Raw genomic sequence first — 25,787 nt, forward strand, 5'->3', positions numbered from 1 at the left:
CCCAGTGCCTCCCCCACTCTGTTAAACAGTTTGCCTGGGCCAACTGCCACCCGCGCTGCTTGCTCACTCCCTTGCCACCTGTTCCTGCTGGAGTTGGTGTGATCATGAACTGCTGCATGATGACAGCCTTACATTTTTATTTATATAGGAAGAAAATACTCTGGATCCATTCTGATGAAGGGTGGTACATATACATTTAAAATCAAATAAAGTAATCAGCATTTCATTGCCACCTTTATCTCAGCTCGCTCTCCTTGGCTATTATGCTTCCTACCTTTGATTAAAGCTTCCACAGACTTCTCCATCTTGGATCCGAATTCCATTTGTAGACACAGAACTCTCCATGTCCTACTAAGCCCTGAGAGCAGCGGATATGATCCTCAAAGGCAGTGGGCTGACCTACCATGAGTTTGGTTGTCTCTATCCGGGGTACGGTGCTGTGTCCATTCTGAAGGGGCCCCATAGCCCACGTTTGTACTCGCTGCAATGCGCACTTTGTAGATTTTATTAGGATGCAGGCCGTGAAGAGTGAGCTGGGTCTCATTCGCACCAACCTCGGTTGAGGAAATCAGATCTGTTAGAAAAACAGAGCCCAACATGCTGAATCTAACATGCTGCTGGGTGCTAGAGAATTTCATCAGCAGCAGAAATGGGAGCAGAAATTGCCACAGTTCACATGTGCACCTGAGGTCAGGAACAGAAATAACACCAGTGAGCACAAGCTATTGTTTTACATAAATAGTTACATTACTTTCTGCACTGTTTTTGATGTTTCCCTTCCACTGAACTTGATTGTGAAATTAATTACATTAGTTTTGGTCAGTGCTATTTTTCCCTCGAAAAATAGGTGCTGGTACTCAGTACCCCCTGAAAAAAGCACTGGTTTTGGTCAAAGCTTAGAGTGAGAAAACAACACCAGTTTTGCTGGAAGCTGAACTGTAGCAGAATGGAAACAGCACTGATTGCGATGAACCCAGGACAGGGTGAAAATCACTGCTTCGCTACATCCCTAATCGTGCCCCAGTTTCTGGCACTAGAACCATCTCTTCCTTACCTTCTTTGAGAGGAGCGTAGTCAATTTTGTACTTGGTGATTCTCCCATTGCTGAGTTCCGGAAGGAGAGGCAGCCAAGTCGCCTTGATGTCCATCGGTGTTGTGCTGGAAAGAGACAGCTGAGGAGCTGCGCTGGGAACTGGGGAGGGTGAAAGGATAAAAGCGATGACTCCACCTCATCACAAAGGGAACGAGCAAAGCACCCATTTGGTGGGTAAAAACTCACACACATATTTGAACCTGGAGGCCTTCACTGATTGGCTGCAGATTGGTTTCCAGGCTCAATTTGAAGTGTTTGTTTTGACCTTTAAAGCCTTAAATGGCCCAGAACCCCACAGCATAGCTGCCAAGTTCTCCCTTTTTTAAGGGAAACTCCCTTGTGCTGAATAGGCTTCCTCACGAGAAAAGGGAAAACATGGCAGCTATGCCCCATAGCACCTTAGGAAACACCTCTCCCCACATGAACCTACATGGACCCTGTGTCCATCACCTGAGGACCATCTTTGTGTGCCCCCTCACAGGGAAGCAACACAAGGACAGGCTTTTTCAGTGGTGGCTCCCCAACTATGAAACACTGTCCCCGAAGAGATATGCATGGCACCACCATTACAAACTTTTAGGCGCCAGACAGAGACAATCCTGTTCACCCAAGAGTCTGGGTCTTAACTGGATGATAGGGTATGATTTATACCCAAGTCTGTATTGATGTTCATCTTCAGTAGGGCAGGATAGGGGCTGACCATTTTATGTTATTGCAAGATGAGCAGCACTTTTCGTTAATTTATGTTCTTTTATTTATTTATTTCCAATTTTGTTTTATGCCCGCTTTTATAATTGTAAGTTTCTTTGAGACGTTTTGGTAGTAGGAGACAAACAACTGTAAGAATAAATAATAAAGATAATAAATAAGAGAACATTTGGAAACACACTCTGAAATTCACTTAACCAACCTATTTCCTCTAGGAAAGGAAATCTGGCTATTTTTCTTTCATGCAGAAGTGTTTTCTAACACCAATGCAAAGAGAGATTTCCAAGGGGGAAGGGTGGAGATACCAGAACACCAGGACTGCACAACATGAGACCCGCCAAGCTGAATTGATCTCTTGATTTTTGATAATGCATCTGCATGCTATTTCAGATCAACAGGGCGCCTAATTGGCACAGGGATGGCTACTAGACACAATGCCTAAGTTAGACCATGGCAGCATGCCTCTAAATACCAATTGTTAGGACCACAAATGAGAAGAGTGTTGTTGCACTCAATATCCTGCTTTGGGGCTTCCTTTCAAGGCACTTGGTTGGCTACTGTGAGAACAGAATGCTGACCAGACAGGCCATTTAGAAATTAAATATGTCACTGTTGTATCTAGCAATGAAGGGAGGATTGCTGAACAAATTTGTCATCTTTAAAATTATTTTTATCATACTTTTTTCTTTTTTAAAACTAACATACAAACTTTTTTTGCACAACTGACCAGCAGAACATCCTGTGGCAAGGAGTTCCACAGATCAGTACATCCTTTTGTTTTAAACTTCCACTCCATCAGTTGTTTTGGCACGTCCCAGTTTTGAAAAAACAATATGCAAATTGTGTTAACCTCATCTAATTACAAACACAAATGAGGGTCACCCCTTCAGTTCAAAATACTTCTCACTGCTGCACACACACATATAACGGGGCCCGCTATGTGATTTGTTTATTTCAGGAAGCATGGGGGTGTGGAACTGTCCCTTCCCCTCCAGGTCTACGAACCATCCTCCAGTGTCTGTACGTTGATGGAAGAGGAGGTTCGGCTGGCTCCAAGCTGCGAATATGCTACCACGTAGAAAACGTAGTTGGTGCTGGGCTCCAGATCTTTGACCTGGAACTCTGTCGTGTCGTTATTCACCGCGAACTGGTACTCCACATTGTCAGTGCCTAGAGAGGGTACACAACGCTGTCAGGCAAAGAAAAAGGAAAAAAGGAAGAAAGTGTTTTGTCCTTTCTTCGGAGCAGCTTCTTGCAAGCAGCTCGCAGAAAAGGTCCAGTGTGCCTTTCACGGCACGCAGTTGGGTTTTTAAGCAAATGCTGGGGCTGTTCCCACCTTTTCAACACAATCAGGGTTTCAAACCCACATTTCTGGCAACGAGTTAGGTGACATCTGCGCCAAACACTTAAAGCACTATTAAACAGTCGTGTTTTCTCCCAAAGACTCCTGGGACTTGGAGTGTGTTGAGAATTTTAAGAATATGTTAAGAGAGTTGTTACGAAACAGCTACTCCTCTCATAGCGCTACAGTTCCCATAGTGCTTTTTTTAGCAACAATTCCCTCTTTTCAGGGCTACATCCACCCCCTTCATACATCCTTCATACTGTGCTTTTTATTTATTATTTATTATTATTTTGACAAAGTCATAATCATAAATAAATAAGAATAAAAATGTGCACCCCACCACCGAGACCATTCCATTGCAACTATCCAACCTCCCAAAATTTCAACACCTCTTGTGATGGTTTGACCCCTTTCCATTTTAACACTACAAATTCTACAAACACCTCCATATCTCCTCAAAATCATTTCTCCTGCATATTCCTTGTTTTACCTTAATGGCACGTGTTAATTTATCATTGATAGTTATATCCCACACCTCTTTATACCATTCTTCCATTTTATATTCTGCTTGCCCCTTCCACTTCCTAGTTATAATAATTCGTGCAGCTGTCAATAATTTTGTGAGCAAGTCCTTCAGGAGGAAGAGGAGGAGGAGGAGGGAAGTACTTCATACTGTGGTTTAACCTCAGCAATGACCTCCTCCCAGCGCTACAATTCCCAAGAGTTCTGTGCAAAGAGTGACTGTTGTAGCTCTGTGAAGAGAACAGCGTAGAAGAACTCTCAGTAGCCTTAACAAACTATATGAAGAGAAGAACTCTCAGTAGCCTTAACAAACTATAGGTCCCATAATTCTTGGGGGAAAGAGCCATGACTTCTTGAAGTGGAATACACGTGCTTTAAATTTATGGTGCAGGTGTGACCTAAAGGACAACGGGGAAGTCAATTCTGCGCCAATTAACATACAGCTGAAGACTTTAATCTCATCTTTGAAACAGAGACTCAGACTTTTAAGAGAGGCCCAAACAGCATTAGAAGGCTAGCTAGTTTGACCTTCAAACTGGAGGGGCCAGGGGGCCACCTGCCCACCTATTATTATTATTATTATATTTCTACCCCACCCATCTGGCTGGGTTTCCCCAGCCACTCTGGGCGGCTTTCAACAGAACATTAAGAACAGAATAAAACTTCAAACATTAAAAACTTCCCTAAACAGGGCTGCCTTCAGGTGTCTTCCAAAAGTCAATACACCACGATACAAACTATGACGACAAAACAACCATTTAAGGGACATACCCAAAGCCTTCTGGTAATGGAGTGAGAAGCCAATGATCCGCTCGCTGTTGAACTCTGGACGTTCCCAGGATACCAAGACAGTTGTGCTGGAGAGGGAACTGGCAGACACCCTCTTAGGGGCGCTGGGCAAACCTTCCCGCACGATCACCACCAGCCTGGCCCCGGCACACGCCATGCCCAGCTGATTCTCTGCCACGCATTGGTAATAGCCGGCGTCGTCCAGCCCGATCTGGTTGATCACCAGGGTGCCGCTACTTTGCATCTTCACCCGCCCTTTGGACAAGAGAGGCTCTCCATTCTTCATCCAGTGGATGCTGGGGGACGGCTCTCCTTCTGCTTTGCACACAAACCTGGCAGTACTGGCACGGGTCCGAGAAATGGTCTCCGGAGCCTGGGAGATGGCAGGGGGAGCTTAAGAGGCAGAAGAAGAAAATTAGCTTCTAAAGGTTAGGAAAGGAGCTATTTCGTTTCGAGGAAAGGCAAGGAAGAAGTGACACGACAGAGCAGCATAAAATCATGAATGGTGATGGGTAACACTAGAACCCAGGGACAGCCAATGAAGCTGAATGTTGGAAGACTCAGGGCAGGCAAATTAATGGAGGATAAGGCTATGAGTTGCTACTCGTTCTCCCATCCCTGTCATAGTCAGTATGCCTCTCAGTATCAGCTGCTGGGAATCACAAGTAGGGAGAGAATGTCACATTTTGAGTCTTGCTTAAGGGCTTCTCGTAAGATAGGTTGACTGGGGCTCGTGAGAGTTGTAGCCCAAAACATCAGGAGAACACCCAGTTGGGGAATGTTGTCCTAGCCCAGTCTTTGAGGCTGTCACTTCGACAAAGCGAAGGCTAACCAAAACCATTTCTTCTAGTCCTTCCTGCTGGAATAGATATGGGGGCCTGGAAGTGGTGAGTGGACCCCATAAGCAAGCAGGAGAGACCTTGGTTCATGCAGCATTCAGCTTTGCAAGGACCCAAAAATAATAGCCCCAAAATATTGAGGCAGTTTTTACAACATAAAGAGCACAGGAAGGCAGAACTTACAGCTTTGAGCTTCTAAGTCAGGCATCCCCAAACTTCGGCCCTCCAGATGTTTTGAACTACAATTCCCATCATCCCTGACCACTGGTCCTGTTAACTAGGGATCATGTGAGTTGTAGGCCAAAAATCTGGAGGGCCACAGTTTGGGGATGTCTGTTCTAAGTCCTTTACAGTGCAATGTTGAGTTTTATTTGAAGAAAGCTTTTTATTATGCATTTTGTGTTTTTATCTTGTATTTTTATGCTGTGAACCCCCTGAGATCTTCAGATGAAGGGCAGTATACAATTTTTAAATAATAATAATAATAATCTGAGCCAGACCCAATGGTCCAGCTCAGCATTGCCCATACTGGCTGGCAAAATCTCTCTAGGATTTCAAGCCTGGTTTTCTCCCAGCCCTACCTGGAGATGCTGGGGGTTGAACCTGAGACCTTCTACATGCAAAGCAGATGCCCCACCCAGCTACAGTCTACGACAGCACAGAACCGGTTTATTCTCTGTTCTCACCAAGAACTCTGAGCTCAGCCGCAGCGGTTACAAACTGCCTGGTCTGGGGTTTATTGGCACGGCAGACATAGATCCCTGAGTGATGGAGCTGGGCGTGAGGAATCAAGAGGTTGGTCCGTCCCAGCACAATCACATCTGTGGAAATAGGGTCCCCATCTGCAAAGGAACAACAAGGCATCAAATTCTTATGTAAGATAATGGGGGGAGGGAGAGAATCCCTGCACATTATCATCTTAAAATTGCATCACTCTGGCAGGATGATGATCTTAATATTTCAGACTTTTGGGCAGAATTTTTGCACTCAGTTTTGAGAACCTTACGTTTCGGCTAAAATTAAGCACCACGTTTGCAAGGGGTTGTTCTAATTTCCAACTGATTGCTTAGAGCAGCCAAAGAAAGACTGTACAGTCGCGTCCCCTACTTAATCAGGGGACACACTGCAATGGAATGTATGAAGATCAGTGGAGGGGTGTTGCAATTTTACATCAAAATTCTCTTATGGCAAGGAGGCGGAGTGGGGGGGAACCTTTTTCAGGGCAAGGTCCACATTTTCTTCTGGTCAACCTTCAGTGTGGGATACATGCCAGAAGTGGACAGGGCCAGAGCAAAAGGGATCAGAACAATGAATGCAAACTTTACCTTTGTAGAGTTGGCTAGTTTCTACATACACACATCTATATCTTCAGTGCTTTTTTGGTTAAAAAATGAGGTGCCAGTACTCTGGCTTGTTAAGAATGGAAGAAGAGCCTGCTGGATCAGACCAATGGTCCATCTAGTACAGCACCCTGTTTCTCTTTTTATCTTCAATAAATGTTTTCCAACCTTCTCTAAACGTATGTTCTTTTTGTTCTCTTATTCTATAAGTTATGTCTGCAAGCTGTGTATATTCTATCAACTTAAGTTGCCATTCTTCTTTGGTTGGGATCTCGCTCGTTTTCCATTTTGGGGCTAACGAAAGACAGGCATACCTAAATAACCTTTTTTGATACCTGGGAATTTCAGTCTGAATTATCCCCAACAGAAAGGACTCTGGGTTTTTTGGGGGGAGGGAAGTACTTTTAAACATTTTTTTCAATTCATTATGGATCATTTCCCAATACTCTTTTACCCTTTCACAAGTCCACCACATATGAAAGAATGATCCCTATATACCTGAAGGAGTGTCTCCACCCCCATTGTTCAGCCCGGACACTGAGATCCAGCGCCGAGGGCCTTCTGGCGGTTCCCTCACTGCGAGAAGCAAAGCTACAGGGAACCAGGCAGAGGGCCTTCTCGGTAGTGGCGCCCGCCCTGTGGAACGCCCTTCCATCGGAGGTCAAGGAGATAAACAACTACCTAACATTTAGAAAACACCTAAAGGCAGCCCTGTTTAGGGAAGTTTTTAATCTGTGATATTTTAATGTATTTTGGTATTTGTTGGAAGCCGCCCAGAGTGGCGGGGGAAACCCAGCCAGATGGGTGGGGTATAAATAATAATAATAATAATCCCTCTACCTCTTTGTACAGCATCCTGTTTCTCAAAGAGATGCCTGTGAGAAAACCACAAGCAGGACCCGAGCTCTCCCCTCCCGTGGTTTCCAGCAACTGACATTCAGAAGCATTACTGCCTCCAACATAGATAGGCAGAGATAGCCCTCTCCTTTATGAATTTGCCAAATCCTCTTCAGAAGCCATCCAAGTTGGTGGCCATCACTGCCTCCTATGGGAGGGAGTTCCATTGTTGAACTGTGTACTGCACGAAGAGGTACTTTTTTAAAGGGCTGTGGGTGCCAGCACCTAATGGCTGGCATGGGAAGCCCCTCAAAAAAGAGGTGCCAATACTCTGGACCAAGGAGCCCCATCACGCACAAAAAGCACTGCATCTTCCTACATCCAGGCAAGCAGTCATTACCCAATGCCACATTCAAGCCAGGCAGAAACACTCTAGGAGGCTGTGAAGTGGCATCGGTGTAGGGTGTGGCTTGGGCACAAAGAGGGTGGCTGGAGAGGGGTGTTGCCAGAGGACCAGGCAGGGAGACCTGGAGGGCCACATTTGGACCCTGGGCCTGAAAACCCCCCAGCCTGGTAGGTTGGTCAATTTGGGGCAGGGCAGTTAGTCTCCAATCCTGCAAAATTAGGTGGGTTGGCTCTTGCTTGTGCGTCCTTTGATCTGCATCGAATTTGGGGCTTTGGTGACTTTCACACGCCACCTTCGCTCCCACGGGGAAATGCCACATTTCTTTAAAGGAGACGCATGCCCCAGCCCTGCCCCATCCCCAGCGCCTTCAGCGATCTTTATCACGTTTTTATAATCCTAAAGATAACCCAAGAGCTATTTTTGCAAAGCAGGAACAGATGCGTCGAGCCCCGCGAAACGTCTACAAAAGCCCCGACCCTCCTGCCCTTCCCTTTTGAGCTGGGGGGCGTCATTCGATATTGGCCGTGTCCGATTTAGATCAAAAGGCATCCAGCAACTAGAATTCGGTATCTTTTACAGATCAAACAACATAAATGAATCACATGCTTTTGCATCGCGTTAACGTTAATGGGCCAGCTCGACTCGGGAGCCACGGAGAGCTCGGCCGCCTTATATTCAGTTGCACTTCGCAAAGCTTTTCGGGGCACATTCCTCTCCTGATGGGTTTTTCAGAAACCAAAGGGTCCCACCATCACCTCTTGGCATCAAAAGGGCTGGCGGTCTTCACTTACCATCCCGTATCCAAGAGACAAATGGCGTGGGGCTGGCAGATGCCATGCACTCCATCACGGCGCTCTCTCCAACCACGACAGTGGCGTTCTCCGGCATAGCGACGATGGCAACATCCCCTGTCGCAGGCAGCTGGTGCCCTAGCGGAATAAAGTACAGGTTGTTAGTCTTTCCAAAAAGCGAGATACAGTACAGTAAAGGAGTCGAGGCATTCTAAGCAAGCCAAACTTTCAAGGGAAGAAGAAGAAGTTCCAGCAAAGGGAAGAATGGATACAAAAACTTATGGAATATGCAGAAATGGCAAAACTTACCGGAATAATAAGAAATCAAGATAACAAACTTTTTATTCTAAAAAAGTGGAAATGGTTTATTGAATATTTACAGATGAATTGTAAACAGATAAAAAACACTGACAGGATTATATATTTAAAGAGTATATATTTAAAGAAGATAAAAATAAATGAGTAAGTTAAGTGAATTTGGATACGCAGAAGAAATTAAAAATAAATTTAAGGAACCGCAGAAAGAGGGGGGAGGAAGTCAAGTTTTAAAATGTCAAAATGATTGTAAAATCAATGAAATGTATATATCTGAAAAGTGTAAATAAAAAATTTAAAAATCTAAGCAAGGCAAGCTTTCAAGAAAATAATCTGGTTCCTATAGGCCCAGAGCTGCTTTCAATTTGAAGTCTATGAGCGAAGGAGGTGCTTGTATAGTGACTACAACACATCAAGTGGGAGAAGTACTATCCTGTGCATGGCAAAGGACTGTAGCTCCACGGCAGAGCACCTGCATACATAAGGTCCCAAGTTCAATCCCTGCCATCTCCAGGTAGGGCTGTGAGTGTGACAGTGTCCTGTCTGAAATCCTGGAGGATCACTGCCGGTCAGTGTAGACAATACTGAGTTAGATGGACCAATGGTCTGACTCAGTACAAGAAGCTCCCTATGTTCCTAATGGAATCACCCTGTTATTCAAAATCATGAGAACCAGAATATTGATTTTTATTTTTTAGGGAAAGGGGCTGCCGCTCAGTGGCAGAGCATCTGCTTGGAATGCAGAAGGTCCCAAGTTCAATCCCAGGCTGCATCTCCTGGCAGGGCTGGGAAAGACTCTTGTCTGGAACCCCAGAGAGCTGCTGCCAGTCAGTGTGGACAATACTGTCACCTTCCTGATGTTGTTGGACTCCAGCTCCCATCGGCATGGTGAGGGATGATGGGAGCTGGATCTGCAGCACCAAGGATTAAACCTGGAATTTTCTGCATATAAACAGGAGCTCTGCTGCTGATCCAAGGTCCTGTTGCCCTTATTCTGCCTTCTCCATTCCCCTTTTTACCTTAAGCACCAAACAATAGGATTGCAGCCTACCCTTCCAAGTTACAGAAACCTGCGTGCTTACTCTGTTACGCGGCCTCAACCACTGTGAGAACAGGATGCTGGACTAGATGGGCCATTGGCCTGATCCAGCAAAACTCTCCTTTGGTTCCTCATTCAGTACTCACCTCAATTTAAACAAATCAGCCCGTCACCTCAAGCTCAACACTGGCGTCTTGTTTGAGATACCAGGGGACATGTGAGACGGTTTACCCTTCCAACCGTCCCCCTTTCTCATTTTCCTTACTGCAGTGACCATTCAGAGTCAACATTGCTTTGGGAAGCAAACACCTAATTCTCAGGCTCACCGATTGAGAGCGTCCTCTCGTTGATCAAAATCACTCCCTCCCTCCAACGTTTCATTTCTTCTGGCTAAACAGGTTAAAACTTGCAAAACTAATTATGTGATAAAGAATGGAGGTTTCTGTAAAACCTCCTTTTGTTTCCCAACGGACAAGGACTGTACAATGTGCCCCCCTCCCTTGGAAAAGGGTGGGTGGAGAAAGGCTGAGTTTTTGAAAGCTCCTCTGCAGAATGGGTCACTCGCTATCTGCGGAAGAATGGTAGAAAATCACGGACGGATCCTTTCCCCTCCCCTTCCCTCCATTCAACAGCTGCTCCAAAAGCCTGAATCTATTCTCAAGGGAGGTTCTCGGGGGCTGAATGAGACTTCAAGCTCCTCCTCTGGAAAAGGGTGAGAAAGTTCACGGCAAAACAGCAGAGCAGGGCTCAGTTGCCTGATATCTCGCTGTCTCGGGCTGTTGCTGACAGCTGAGATCCAAGCGGGTCGCTGGCCTCCCCACCACCAAGTGAGCCATGTTGGAACGCAAGTGGTGTGGGGCCGAGCATTTGCGAAATGCGGGGGGTTGGGGGGCAGAGGCAATGGCAGCAGCCATCCGTCTCTGCCTGGGCAGGCCTCTGCTGGGACTAATTTCTCAGAACTGACTCTTAAGGCCACTCCACGATTCATCTGTGCAGCAGGGCTGTTGGAAGAAGGGAGGAACCCGAGGGCAACCCTGGTTTCATGAAAAAATGGGGGATAAAGGGGGGCAATAGAGAAAGAGAGAGAAAAGGGCAGCAGGGAGAGAGAGAGACTTTTGTCCAGGCCTGCAATTCCCGACAGGTTACCTTTTACAGAATTTCAGCCTTGACTTATAAAAAGGTTTCAGATCCCCAACTCAACTAGGAAGTTCATTGAGTGACCTCAGCCTAACCTACCTCACAGGGTTTATGTTGAGGATAAAATGAGGACTGGGGGAAAATCTTGCAAGCTGCCTTGAGCTCTGTGGAGGAAGGGTGGAATGAAGATGTTTGTATTGGTGGAATTACAAAACAGGTGCAGGTAGGAGCTTTCTTGGGGAAAGTCCGTGGTCCGGTGACGGAGCATCTGCCTTGCATGCAGAAGGTCCTGGGTTCAATTGCTGGCACCTCCAAACAGGACTGGGAAATGACTCCTGTTTGAATTCTCAGAGAGAATTCCTGCTCTTTACTGCTGGATCGGAGCAAACAGCAATCCACAGAAAAACTGAATTGCCATTTGCTCTGACTTAGTGGTAAAGATCGGGTTTTTCTATGGAAAGCGGTGCGGGGTGGGGGGTGGGGTCCAGGAAAGCTGTGCCTAGAAAACTCAATGGAAAAGGTAAGTGTATATAAGACCTCAGTGTAGACAATACTAAGTCAACTGTTTGGGTTTAATAGAAGGCAAATTCCTTTATTTCTGGCTTGCAGTCATGGACAGCTCCCTGTTTGATATGATGAAAAGGTGCAATGATCTGGAGGCAGAATCCCTCTGAATGCCAGCTGCTGGGATTTGCAAGTGAGGAGGATGTGGTGTTCAATTCCTTCTTGTGTGCTATTTATTTATTTGCTTATTTATTTACTTATTTAATTAATTAATTTATATCTCACCTTTATGTCTGAGGAGCTCAAGGTGGTATACCATCCTCTAATTATTATTATTATTATTATTATTATTATTATTATTATTATTATTATTTTATTTGTACCCTACCCACCTGGCTGGGCTGCCCCAGCCACTCTGGGAGGCTTCCAACATATATAAAACATAATAAATCATTACACGTTGAAAGGCTTCCCTATACAGGGCTGCCTTCAAATGTCTACTCAGCTCCTTGACACCTGATGAGAGGGCATTCCACAAGGTGGGTGCCACTGCCAAGGTGTGGGCCCTGATGCAACAACTGGGGCTGGGTGGGTGTCATGGCTTTGCAGCTAGAGAACTGGGTGAGCCTGCTATTACTGAGGATGCTGGGAGGCTGCTGGCAGAATCGCTTCCTGTGGCTCTGTCACCACTAAAAACGCGCTTCCAACATCAAATATTTGCACAAGATATGAGCAGCAGGGTAGAGAGCCAGCAGCATCAGCCCAGCAGAGCTTCTCCTCCCTTCAGGACAAAACAAAGCAGCAGCAGATTGAAGAGAAGGCAGGGGAGGAGGAGGAGGATGCGAGGGTCAAGGTTCCTTCTGGACAACCCTGGGATGGAGGGGGGGGCACATGCCAGTGGTGGGCGTGGCCAGAGGCCAAAGTGGGCGGGGCAACAAACAAATGCTACCTTTGTACAGTCAGCTAGTTTCTACGCATGCTCAAAGCACTCCTCCCTCTATCCTCTGCCTAAGCAAGCGAGAGGTGTTATCAGAGTTCAAGGACACATTCCGGTCAGGCAAAAACACTTCAAGCATGAGCGGTAAGGGGTGTGGCTAAGGGCCAGGCAGAGAGGACTGGAGGGCCGCATTCCCCACCCCTGCTCTCTTTGTTTCTATGCTGAATCCACACACACACACACACACACACACACACACACACACACACTTTCCTATTGAGTTGGGGTCCGACACAAGGGTTTTCTTTTCGGAAGAGAGTCCATGGCTGGCTCATATTTGGCACCCCACTTTGGAGAGGGGAGTAGGCGAGGAGTTCTTGGTCACCCTCTCTGAGGTCTGGACGGGGACTTAAGTGACCAGAGCTGTGCTATTTCTCTTTCTCTCCCTTCCTCCCTCTCTCCCTCTCTCTCTTTGCAGAGATATTTCCTCTAAGTGACGACAACTTCTCCATTTCAGGGCCATGAAAGAGATCTGCTTGTAAAAGGCCCCCAGATCCTTCTCCCCATTTGGAATGCAGTTCCCCAAGGAGCGTCTGGAAATTTACACCATGACGTCTGCCCAGCCTGAAACATCTGCCGCTCGCACGGCAACAGCCCTGACTCTCAGTTGCTGCCTGCATCTCCGCCACCAACAGGGTAGCAAACCCCTTTCGGTGACCTTCAACGGAGATGAGCTCGCCTTTGAAATAGCCAAGGGGGTGGCGGTGGGGTCCCCTCTACCATCCAGGGAAAGAAAAACTGGAATTTTTAGAAGACTCCTATTCCCCTCTCACAGAACTTCCAATCCCCAGGGTAGTTTAACAATCAATCCCTCTTCACAGCAAACTCTGGGAATTGTAGCTCCCAGAGCGAAGCATATGTGTTTTGAAAAGTGGCTTGTTTGCTATGCATTTAGACACCACCTCTTTAGATACTGCAAACTAATTTTGCCTGATGGTTCCCGAGATTGAGGAGCAAGTTTCTGCCTATGTTTGGATACGATTGGGTACTGTTTTGAATCAAGATGGCAGGCTGAATGTTTCTATACTGCACTAATTTTTTTAGGTTTCATAGAATTCCCAAGCAACGTCAGGTATGAGGCTGCCAATGCATGTATGTATAAAGCTTTGTTTAACAACAGCAACAGGAATGGTTTCTGAGCAGGCGCCACTTGCCTTCCTTGAGTGCTTTGGAAATAAGGAAAGAAGCAAAGGATCAGCCACCTGCCAGAGATGTCAATGATCTTTCAGAGGGCGGTGTTTCTTATTAAAAACAAAACATCGTATTCATCATCCACAGAAGAGTTTTTGTCACCCACAACCATGTTTTGGCTGCCTTCTGTCTGCCTCAGTGTGGGGAGATTTATTTTCCTCAGAAAAGAGAAGAAAAATAGCCTGGCAACTACTTGAAAACAGTGGTTTTCAAACTCTGAGTGGTATGTAACTCGATGTTAGAGCAGACTTACTTAAATTGGTGGACTGAGCTTAATCATGTTTGTTAATTTCACAGTTGAAAACCATGCTGAATGCCACCCAGTGTTCCTGGGAGAACCTCAGTTTTTATCCAGAACCTTCTTAGGATTCATCAATGTGAGGCTCAAGTAATAATAGACAGGCTCCACTGACAGACAACTTTGCCCTTTGCACATAAGGGTACTCCTCAACAGTGTAGTGGCAAACCCAGAAGTGCAAGGTCCCTTCAGGACAGTCACAGACACACACCCTTCTTAGATTATGCAATAATTTCACAATATAATGATGATGATGATGATGATGATGGATGCATTGCAATGATTAATGCAGGTCTCCATGTGCTGCCTTTCAGCTAAATCTACTTGTTTCTGTGCATGTACAAATGATTTTGAGTGCTCCAGTATTTTCTTCCAGGGTGACTTAAATTGTGTTTTCCATAAAGTTGCATTGTACATAACAGAACCTACACACCATTCTTTTGCAACGGAAACACTTTGTGTTTTGGAGCAAACGGCAGTGAAAAAGCTCCCCTTTCATGTTGACTGGGCAGCTTTCGAACATGGAAACAGGGATCCTTCTGCAGAAAGAGCAAGGGGTCTTCAGCCGCCCATGACCCCGGACCACCACACAACTGCTTCCGCTACAATCTTCTTTTGGAAGTGCCAAGTCTGAGGAGGGCTTGGACTAGGTGGCTCCCTCAGCGCTGCCCTAGTGACTCTCCTAGCACCATCCTAAGAGTTGGTCCCCATTCCCCTCCTCACTACAAGCCTATCTGGTAGTGGCAAGGATTGTTACCGTTAATTACAGGTGGCAGCATTTAAAAAAACCAAAAAGCCGCAGGACGGGCCGGTGCTAGAGCTTTTTGCGCCCTAGGCAAAATCACCTTCTGGGACCCCCCGGCACATGCGTCATGACACATGCGCCATGCCCCACGCACAACGCCACTGACGCGCGTGCATCCCCTCCATAGGCGGGATGAGCGCAAGCCAAAAGGAGAGCTCAGCACCCTCCCGCCTATGGAGGGGACGCTGTGAGCTCCTCAGCGGCTGCAGCGAGTGAGCGGCAGCAGCAGCAGCAGCAGCACCCATAGCTGAAGGCTTCAGCTACGGGCGCTGCCACCGCCACCGCCACTGCTCGCTCGCTCACTGCAGCCGCTGAGGAGCTCACAGCGTCCCCTCCATAGGCGGGAGGAGCGCAAGCGCGCGCCATGGGAGGGCGGCGGTTGTGCGGGGGTCTTGTGGGGCAGGCTGGCCAGCGCCCCCTCTATTTACGCGCCCTAGGCAACTGCCTAGTTCGCCTAAATGGACGCACCGGCCCTGGCCGCAGGAAAAATACAAAGTCAAGGGACTGTAGCAGCCGCCATCTTTCTTTTCCCACAATGCCTCTGGGCCCCAATGCAGCATTACTTAAGGGATGTCACTGGAAGGGATGTAAAAAATCATGGTGGTTGCAGACACCCAGCTCAGAGTTACTCTTATTTGTGCTGGGCCATAAAAAAAGCTTTAAAGAAAGAATGAAATGTCACTGAGACTGACAGATCTAGATATTAAAAGAACAGAGTAGATTTGGCTTATACAACCCCTACCTTTCAAGATGCTGAGAACTGCTCCAGAGCTGTAGCGTTGCCCTGCCCAGTTGGTTGCCACACAATGGTACATTCCAGCATCACTCTCCTGCACGTCTATGATCTGGAGGACCCCGTTGGGGAGTTCAATGAACCTGTGGGAATCAAAGGACAGGGGAATATATATTCTGACAGCCATGCTAGATTGAGCCAATACATCAGCCATATAGCACAGCGCACGGGGCTGATTCACATGCACGTGTAACGATCTGTTATCTCTCGGTGTTATGGGGGTGGGAATGCCAGAATCTGTCAGGGGAGGAGGACCTCCAAGTCAGGGGAAAACACCGTGAGTGGGGAGGAAGAGAGTCCCACACTGTTTTGGCTGGACACCTCTGTGCTGGAGTAGGAGTTGTCTGGGCCAGATCCTGCGTTGACTCCCGATCTTCCCAGGGTAACCAAAGATGCAGGGTAACCAAAGATGCAGCTGGTCAATTGGTAGAGCCGGCTAGGTTGGGAGTGGAAGGAGGGTTGAAGAGTTGGACTCAGGATGCGGCACCCCCTGCACCCTAGAACAGGCACCCCCAAACTTCAGCCCTCCAGATGTTTTGGACTACAATTCCCATCATCCCTGACCACTGGTCCTGTTAGCTAGGGATCATGGGAGTTGTAGGCCAAAACATCTGGAGGGCCGCAGTTTGGGGGTGCCTGCCCTAGAACCACACGGGGCCTGGATAGCTCGGTTGGTTAGAGCATAGTGCTGATAAAGCCAAAGTTGTAAGTTTGATCCTCCTATGGGACAGCTGCATATTCCTGCCTTGCAGGGGGTTGGACTAAATGAGCCTCAGGGTCCCTTCCAATTCTACCATTCTGTTCTTCTAAATGACTGGTCCTGCCCCCCACCCCTCTCTTTAAAAGCTGGAGCGGCCTCTCAGCTGTTATTGCTTAGGAACATAGGAAGCTGCCTTATACTGAACCATATCATTGGTCCATCTAGCTCAGTGTTGCCTACACTGGCTAGCAGCAGTTCTCTAGGATTTCAGGGAGGGGGTCTCTCCCAGCCCCACCTGGAGATGCAGCCAGGGACTGAACCTTCATCCAAAGCTGATGTTCCACTACTAAGCTTTAGCCCTTCCCCAACCGCTGGGATAACATCTTATGGACTGCTAACATTTTTATGGACTCAGATTATTGATGTAATTTTAAGTTGCTTTGAACTGTTTCTCTCAGTTTCCTTACTGTTGTACCCACCCTGACACCTTAGGGTGAAGGGCAGGTCATAACTGGCAATAAGGATACTACAGTATTTGTATTTGGACTGATGAATTATCCATATCACCAACAACAGGTTTTTTTATCCACCTGGAAGCTACACACTCCAGCCCAGCTCACCTGGCCTCTGAAGGCACAGCCACATGGTCCTTCTCCCAGGTGATCACTGGAGGAGGCAGCCCTTTGATCCGGCACTCAAAGCGGGCCATCCCATTTTCTTTCACCGTCTGGGACTCTGGATGTTGAAAAAATTGAGACAAAGCTGGAGGTGGGAGGTCAAGGGTGGCAGTGGAAGAGAGGCAGGAAAGGGGGCAGAGAAACAGGAAAAGTTTTAGTTCCTTACGATTTCTCTCTTCTTCGGTTATGTCAAAGTCAATGGGAGCACTAGGGAGGGTTTCTCCCAAAGGACGAAATAATACTAAAAAGTGCCAGCCATGCTGTTTATTTACCAACACGTGTGTTCAATTGTGCGCATAAGTAAAAGTGGCAAAATTTTGTATTTTAAAAACAGTGGAGGGAGTTTTGTGTTTGGATCAAGGATGGGGTCTTGGGTTAGGTACCTAACTGGTTTTTAACAATGACCCATTAAGCTCTCGGCCTCCAGCTGGTTTTAGACTACAGTTCCCATCATCCCTGACCACTGGTCCTCCTAGCTAGGGATGATGGGATTTGTAGTCCAAAAACAGCTGGAGACCCAAGTTTGGGAAACCCTGGTTAAACCGTTCATTTTATTAGAACCAAGGGGGTACTTTAATCATCAACACGTTTTGATGCACATATGTTTGATGCCACATATGCTAATCACACACAAAAACCAAAATTATGGAATAGTTATTGCGCAACAGCAAAATTACATAACTTTTTTTTGGGGGGGGGGAATAAGTTTCTGAACCTGAATCTAAAATCCAGGGAATCTGTGGCCCTCCAAGTGTCGTTGGACTCCATTTCCCATCACCCACAGTCAGGATGACCAAGGATCATGGGAGCTGTTGTCCCACAACATCTGGAGCACCATGGGTTCCTAGTCATCGCTAGAGTCCTTCACAGGTGCTTTAGAGCGCAGGTAGACAGATAAGATATAGAGCAGGCACTCCTAGTTGCCTGCAGCAAGCAAAGTGGAGTCCCGGGCCGTCCTGGGAAGTGATTTTGGCTACTAATGGCTGCTTCCGTTGGTGTTCCTGCAGTTGGTGGCCTGCAGGGCAGAGGAAATTCTTTGCTATGCTGCTTGGTTTGCCCATGACTGGAGCAAAATGACAAGGAAGGCAACCCCCCCCTCACTCCTGCCCTTGCTAAGAAAGGAGAAAGGCAAACTGCCACCTACAGAATGGTGTCTGGTTTCAGAAACAACTGGGCAATATTTGATCGCAGTCAACAGATGACAAACTAGGCAATACAGTATTTGACCAGGCAGGCTGGCCAGGCACAATGCGCACTGGGATCTCTTAATTGGCCACTGGGTGATGTTGCTCAACCACCTCTCTTTCAGCCTAATCTACCTTGCAGGGTTGTTGTAAGGATTAGGGGTGCTTAAAGAGTTCCTTCTTCCTGAATTCCCATATGAACTGATCTGATCTGCCACTCCTGGACGAATGTGCAGGTGGGAATGCTGCCACCCTCCACACTTCTTCCTAAATGTTGCAACGCAGTTTTCAGCTATTTAAAAAAAGTGCCCAAAGGCATATAAAGTCTGTATTTTAGGATAAAATATGTTTAGAAATGCCTACTCTGAAAGAAAGGAGTGTGCATTTTCATAGAATTGTCGAGCTGGAAGAAACCCTGAGGGTCACTTTGTAAGAAAATACATTCAAAAATTCAGATTAACATGGCACTGAACAGACTCACAAATGATCATGTGTGAAACTGGCAAAGAGCAGAAACAGGCTGGTCTATCCACCTCTAGCGACAAAAAAAAAAAATGGGACAACTTCCCTGTACTCCTTGCAGCTCTGAGCTGATTAGAGGAAAAGCCAGATAGTATAATTAAATATCATTTTAATGATTAATCATACATGTCTTATTTCACGTCAAGATCACATGAACAGCACACACACAATAAAAACCATTTGCGTATCAAAACAGGTGTCAACATGGCATCCCTTCCTTGGCTCAGCTGAAAGTGTGAACAGATCTGCTTCCAGAGAGAGGGGGAAATGAATTTCTAACCCTCCCAAATGGCTTCTAGAGGCCATGTTCATTCATCCTAAGGCCAAGAGGCAAGGCCCGAGACGGAGGGTGAGCACATCTAAGAGCTAGTTCTGCCTCTGCAGCCTGAATGGCAAACAAGGATAGAAGAGAGAACATCTGTGCCCATGGAAAAGTTGGAGCAATTGCTGGATAATTTCCTCTAAGTTTTACTCCATTGATTCCGTAGTGGCCAACTGGGGCCAACAAAGAAAGATCTGAGCGTTGTTATTCATATGTAACATAGAAAACTACCTTCTGCCAAATCTGACCCCCGGTCTACCTAGCCCACAGGATCATAGGATGCTGCCTTATACTGAGCCAGACCATTCACTACCCAGTTCACTATCGTTGACACTGATTGACAATGACGCTCAAGGGTTTCAGGGGACAGGTGCTGCCAAGGATTGAACCCGGGACACAAAATAGATGTTCTACATAGAAGAGCTATGGCCCTTCCCAGAATTGGCTGTTTGGAGGTAACACTAATCCATAGTTTAGCATTATGTGAACAGACTGGTGAGCTCTCCCTTCCTTTGACACAGCCACAAGGAGATCAGAAGCTGTCATCCCCATTTTCAACAAACTGCAGTGTTTATTCTTAACTATGGTTCAGAAAAACCAGCCAACTTCAAACCACAGTTTCTGATCCTGGCTCTTTCCCCTAAACTGTAGTCAAGACTAAACACCATTCTGAGCACACGTCAGCAAATCATGGTTAGTGAAAAACAGAAGCAGATGCTTCCCATCTCCTTGACGCAATCTCAGTGGAGAAGGGAAAGGGAGTTTGTGAGCCCAAGGCCCATGCACTACCATGACCTGTTTATCCAGCACTGATCTGGACATAGAGTCAGAGGCTGCAGGGGCACCAGAAGGTGAGCCGGGTCTGGGTCAGGACTCAAAGCTGACTGCGGAAAGAAGAGGAGGAAGAAGAAGAGTTTGGATTTGATATCCTGCTTTATCACTACCCGAAGGGGTCTCAAAGCAGCTAACATTCTCCTTTCCCTTCGTCTCCCACAACAAACCCTCTGTGAGGTGGGTGGGGCTGAGAGACTTCAAAGAAGTGTGACTAGCCCAAGGTCACCCAGCAGCTGCATGTGGAGGAGCAGAGACACGAACCCGGTTCCCCAGATTACGAGTCTACCGCTCTTAACCACTACACCACACTGGCTCTCTCATAAAGACCACTGCGAGTTGGGCAAGAACTCCCAGAGCAACTCTCAGGTAATCAATGCTGAAAGGGCCAGAGCCCTCAAGGACACCTTCTCCTAAGCCAGAAGAAGCAAGATGCTTCCGACTGCACATCATCATCATCATCATCATCCCAGCAGTGCTGAGAGTGCACTAGGACGGAGGCTGTGGAAGGAAGGAGCATTGGTTGCCTGGGACAAAGTCTGGAGGAGGTAGTCCAAAGCCAGAGGCATAAAAGGCCTCAGCCTGATCACAACCTTTATCAGAGTAATTTTCTCACTTGGAGCTGTCCATGGTCCAGCAACACTGGACCAGCCTTGGTGCTTTCCCCATGGGTTCTGGAAATCAACCGAAACAGGACATGCATGTGATGCTAAACCAGTTAGGGTTATGTCAGAGCCCAACCACTTACTACTGAAGTGGCTGTCTAGGGTCTCGTCAGAAAGCATTCTTTTCCATTCTGCTGCTTTGAGAGCTGGAGATTTGGATTTGGGGCTTTATACTTTCCGAGTCTGTGCTCTACCATCCACCTAGGGGTCATCCCAAACAAAGGTGTGCCCCAGGGAATGGGCCAGCCTGGGAATTGGGCCGCTGCCTCCCAAAGAATCATGCCCATTGTCCAATAAAGCCTGTTCAATTTTTCTCCGCATTCTGCCCCATGGGCATCAATGCCAAGGTCTTGGTGGGGAAGTGGAACAACATTACTTTGTAGTACGGAGCCTCCCACCTATTTAGCACCTGATATCATCCATGATGTCAGGTGTGGTGCAGGTAGAGATGCAGGTCGGTCTAAAGGGGCCATGCTGTGCAAATGGCTTTGCAAGCTCTGGCAATCAGCTGATTGTCAGGGGTTGCAGAGCTGCTCATTGAATGGGCGGGCCTTGCAAAGTGCTGTGCAAGGCCTGGCAAACAGGTGATTGCTGCGGCTGGTGCTTAGCACTCTGCGGACCATCAGTGCCTTTCAGGCTGTGCCTTGCCTGCACGGATTGATTTCAAACTGTGCAGGCAAAAACAGGGCGGCCTTACCTGGAGATGCCTAGGATTCAACACAAGACCTTGTGCATGCAAAGCAAAGGCCCTGCTGCTGAGTCCTTCCCCCCCAAAAAACATGAAAAGCTGCCTTGCTGGTCTATCTAGCTCAATACTGGGAGCAGATCTGCACGGTTTCAGGACAGGGTGCTGGAAGCCATTCCCACCTGCCCTAGAAATGCTGGATGAACCTGAACCTTCTGCCCGCACCTGCTGCTGCTGAGCTGTGGCCCTTCCCCTGGAATGGAGGAAGTTGCCTTAAACACAGTCTTGCCCACCTAAGCAGAGTGTTGTCAACACTGACTGGTAGCCAATCTGCAAGGTCTTCCCCAACCCTAGGTGGAGACATCAGGGACTGAACCTGTATCAAAAGGGACTTTACACCTCTCAGCTACAGCCCCTGGAACAGAAGAAGCTACCCTACACAAAGCCAGACCTTTGGTACATCTACACTCTTGGCAGCACTCCCAGGCATATTAGGAGATAACAGGCAGTGATGGGCAACCTTTTGAGCTTGGTGTGTCAAAATTCGCCAAAAAACCGAGCATAACTCGGGTGGTGTGTCACTTCAAGAGAAAAAACCACAATTTCACGATATTTATAGTTTAAATAACAAAAAGGTATAATTGTAATATGTAACTGTATTTAATAAACCTAAAACTAATTATTTAACCAAACCAAACCAAAAAACCCTTATTTATCACAAAGTGCCCAGAGTTGCTGAGCTTTTTGGGGGGAGCTGCTGACCAAAGTTTTGGAGGGTTTTTTGGGGGGGTGCAAAAGTTGCTTTGCTTTGGGGGGGGAGATAACAGAAATAAATGATGAATAATACCTTCGCTGGAACTAACACGCAGCACCGACATAGTCTGCCAAAGCGCCAAAAAACCAGCACAGAAAGGGTTAAAAAACCAATCTCTGGCTACCAGCAACAACAACAAAAAAGGATCCGGGTTTTAACAGCGGAGACAAGCTGTAGTGTGAGGAGGAGCGGGAGAACAAATGGGGGTGGCAACAACAACAGCGTGATTGGGCCGATGGGGCGCGTGCCAGCAGTGAGGGCTCTGCGTGTCACATCTGACACGTGTGTCATAGGTTCGCCATCACTGTAACAGGGATTGAACCTGGGTCTTTCTGCATGCCAAGCAGGCGCTCTACTGCTGAGCTACAGCCTCTCCTCAACACAGGAAGCCGCCTCAAACCAGGTGAGAATATTTGCCCACTGAGCTGGGTCTTGTACCTGGGACCTTTTGCATGCAAAATGAAAACTCTCCCGCTGAGCCGGGGCCATTCTCCGTATTATTATATACACCTCCGCAGACATTAATGATATATTGCCAAATATTAATCAGCCCTCCCTACCCCCAGCATGAGGAATGAACCCTTCTGCGTGTAAACAAGTCCTTTGATCGAACACAACATTACGTCCCACTTGCTGCAAGATGGATATCTCTGGGATCCTTCCTGCGCTCACACAGGCTGAATGCTAAATGGAGCACACAAAGAGTGCATGGTCAAAACAACCCAGCAGGCGACTTTCATCCATCACAATGGGCATATTTCCCCCTTCTCGTTCAGGAGATGCTGAGCTGCATCAGGAGCAAAAGCTCATCGGGGAGATTTCCTGCCTCTTCTGCATGAGCCATCAAATAATCTTTAGGAGCCATGCAGCCTTTTTAGATGACTCAAAGTACTTTATGGACTTTTTCTCTCCCCCCCCCCACACACACAGCCATTACAACGACCCTATAAGGTAGTTCAATGTTACTCTCTCAATATTGCAGATATTGCCATACGTCCGGAATTTCCCAGACATATCCAGGATTCATCTGTCGGAAATAGCGTCCGGGCAGAAGGAGCAAAATGCATATGGAAACCATGTCGGAAGTGTTTATTTTTTGGCTAATTTCCTTTTTTAAAAAAAGCTCATAAATTTGGCCAAACAACAACTTGGCCAAAAGGAACTCTGCATCTTTTGTGTCTGGATTTTCACTTTTTGAAATATGGCAACCCTAAGATAGGAAGGTTGGGGCAGAGAAAAAGAGAGAGAGAGAGGTTTGCCAAAGAACACTGAGTGAAGTCCGTGGCAGAGGCAAGGTTCACACAAACCGTCATTCATCAACGACTGGGGTTCATTTTTACTGGCAATGCTTATTTAAATTTATTTATCTATATACTGACCCCTCTCACAAAACATCAAGTACAGTTATGTTTGCATTAAAAAACACACTTTAAAACCAATACAAAACAATCATAAAAATGTCTTGCCTACCTGATTTCTTCCCCTTGTTTTTAGAAAGAGCTTTTTGAATACTCTTTAAATCTCAGTCAGGGAATCTTTTAAAAGATTTCCTGATGGGGATTCATCCATGACTGGGCTTTCATTTTTACTGGCATTGCTAATTTAAATTTATTTATCTATATTCTGACCCCTCTCACAAAACATTAAGTACTGCGGTGTTAAAACAACACCCCTTTAAAAGCAACACAGAACAATCATTAAAATGACTTGCCTACTTGAAATTGTTTTTAGAAAACAGTAAATAAAACCGGCTTTTATTTTAATGTTAAAAGGAGGCAGGCACAAAAACCCGAATACTCACTCGACGCGCGAAGCACAATGGTCTGGCCAGCGACTGAGCCGAAAGATCCATGGGAAACGCAAGAGTAATTCCCCTCTGTGCTGGACCCTCCTGGGAAGGTGCCCTCCTCTGAAGCTGCCCCAGGGGACGAAATGAGCAAAGATCCATTGGGGAGGAGGCGGAAGTTGTCCTTTTCTGCTAATGGGAGCCCATTCTTCTTCCAGGTAATGTTGAGGAGCTCCTCAACGGGAGCCAAGTTGCAGCGCAGCTCCAGGGTTTGGTTTGGCTCTAAGGTCACTCGGCCTGGGCCCGGCCCACAGGTCAGCTCCAGTGAAGGCCTTGGAGATGGTTCCCCTGCAGCAAAGCAAAACAGAAGGTTGGCTTGTTGGAGAAACTACGGTAAGGTAAAGGTAAAGGGACCCCTGACCATTAGGTCCAGTCGTGGACGACTCTGGGGTTGCGGCGCTCATCTCACTTTAATGGCTGAGGGAACCGGCGTACAGCTTCCAAGTCATGTGGCCAGCATGACAAAGCCGCTTCTGGCGAACCAGAGCAGCACACAGAAACACCGTTTACCTTCCCGCCGGAGCGGTACCTATTTATCTACTTGCACTTTGATGTGTTTTCGAACTGCTAGGTGGGCAGGAGCAGGGACCGAGCGAGCTCACCCCATCGCGGGGACTCAAACCACCAACCTTCTGATTGGCAAGCCCTAGGCTCTGTGGTTTAGACCACAGCACCACCCACGTCCCTAGAAACTACGGTAGGACTCCTTTAAAAAATTTTTTTTATTTATGCAACTTGTCTATTGTTGTTTTGACAATCATGGTCATATCAACCACAGGAATATAACAACAACAATATGAACCCCCAAACATTACCAGTACTCTGATGGTGGTGGTGGTGGTGATATTTATACCCCACCCATCTGACTAGGTTGCCCCAGCCACTCTGGGCAGCTTCCAACATATATAAAAACAATGAAACATTAAACATTTAAAAACTTCCCTATACAGTGGAACCTCGGTTTATGAACACCTCGGTTTACGAATTTTCGGTTTACGGACGCCGCAGACCCATCTGGAACGGATTCATTCACTTTCCATTACTTTCAATGGGAAAGTTCGCTTCAGTTTATGAACGCTTCAGTTTATGAACAGACTTCCGGAACCAATTACACCCATGCTTCGGGTTAAGTACGCTTCAGGTTGAGTACTCAGCGGACCCGTCTGGAACGGATTAATCCACTTTCCATTACTTTCAATGGGAAAGTTCACTTCAGTTTATGAACAGACTTCCGGAACCAATTGTGTTCATAAACCGAGGTACCACTGTACAGGGCTGCCTTCAGATGTCTTCTAAAGGTTGCATAGTTACTTATCTCCTTGGCTCGGGGTTTGCATAACTCCATACCTGCCAACATTTCTCTGATGAAAATAGGGACATCCTAAGGAAAAGGACATTCTGGGATCAAATCAGAAACTGGAATGGCTTCTGTAAATCCAGGACTGTCCCCGGAAAATAGGGACACTTGGAGTGTCTGATAATTTCGTACATTAATACAACTATTTATTTATTACATTCTATCCCGCCCCTTTTCCAAGGAACTCAAGATAGCGTACGTGGTTCTCTCTCTCCCCATTTTATCCCCACAACAACCCCTTGAGGTAGGTTAGGCTGAGAGAGGGGGACAGGACACAAGGCACCTAGTGAGTGTCGTGACTGAGTGAGAGTCAGAACCTGGCCCTCCCTACTAGTCTGTGCACCCAAAGTTGTCATCATCATTGACAAAAGGGCAGGACAACCAACATATAATAACAACAAGCACTGGTGTTGGGTGGTTTCTTGAGCATGTGCA

General features: G+C 46.9%; 1 protein-coding gene across 2 annotated transcripts in view; it reads right to left on the reverse strand.

Moving 5' to 3' along the window:
• The window catches only part of IGDCC4 (immunoglobulin superfamily DCC subclass member 4), a 78,131-nt gene that overhangs the window by 30,451 nt on the left and 21,893 nt on the right, over positions 1 to 25,787 (reverse strand). Inside the window, exons 2-10 of one of the 2 annotated variants that reach the window (XM_035131241.2) lie at positions 23,951 to 24,283; positions 17,070 to 17,211; positions 15,699 to 15,832; positions 8,671 to 8,808; positions 5,983 to 6,138; positions 4,440 to 4,850; positions 2,807 to 2,971; positions 1,055 to 1,192; positions 404 to 574 (exon numbers count right to left, since the gene is read on the reverse strand). In XM_035131241.2, coding sequence (XP_034987132.1) covers positions 404 to 574; positions 1,055 to 1,192; positions 2,807 to 2,971; positions 4,440 to 4,850; positions 5,983 to 6,138; positions 8,671 to 8,808; positions 15,699 to 15,832; positions 17,070 to 17,211; positions 23,951 to 24,283 — 1,788 coding nt within the window. The remainder of the gene's footprint in view (positions 1 to 403; positions 575 to 1,054; positions 1,193 to 2,806; positions 2,972 to 4,439; positions 4,851 to 5,982; positions 6,139 to 8,670; positions 8,809 to 15,698; positions 15,833 to 17,069; positions 17,212 to 23,950; positions 24,284 to 25,787) is intronic. The other variant, XM_035131242.2, reaches the window with a different exon arrangement.

Source organism: Zootoca vivipara, chromosome 14 (genome assembly GCF_963506605.1).
Source record: "Zootoca vivipara chromosome 14, rZooViv1.1, whole genome shotgun sequence".
Classification (NCBI taxonomy): domain Eukaryota; kingdom Metazoa; phylum Chordata; class Lepidosauria; order Squamata; family Lacertidae; genus Zootoca; species Zootoca vivipara.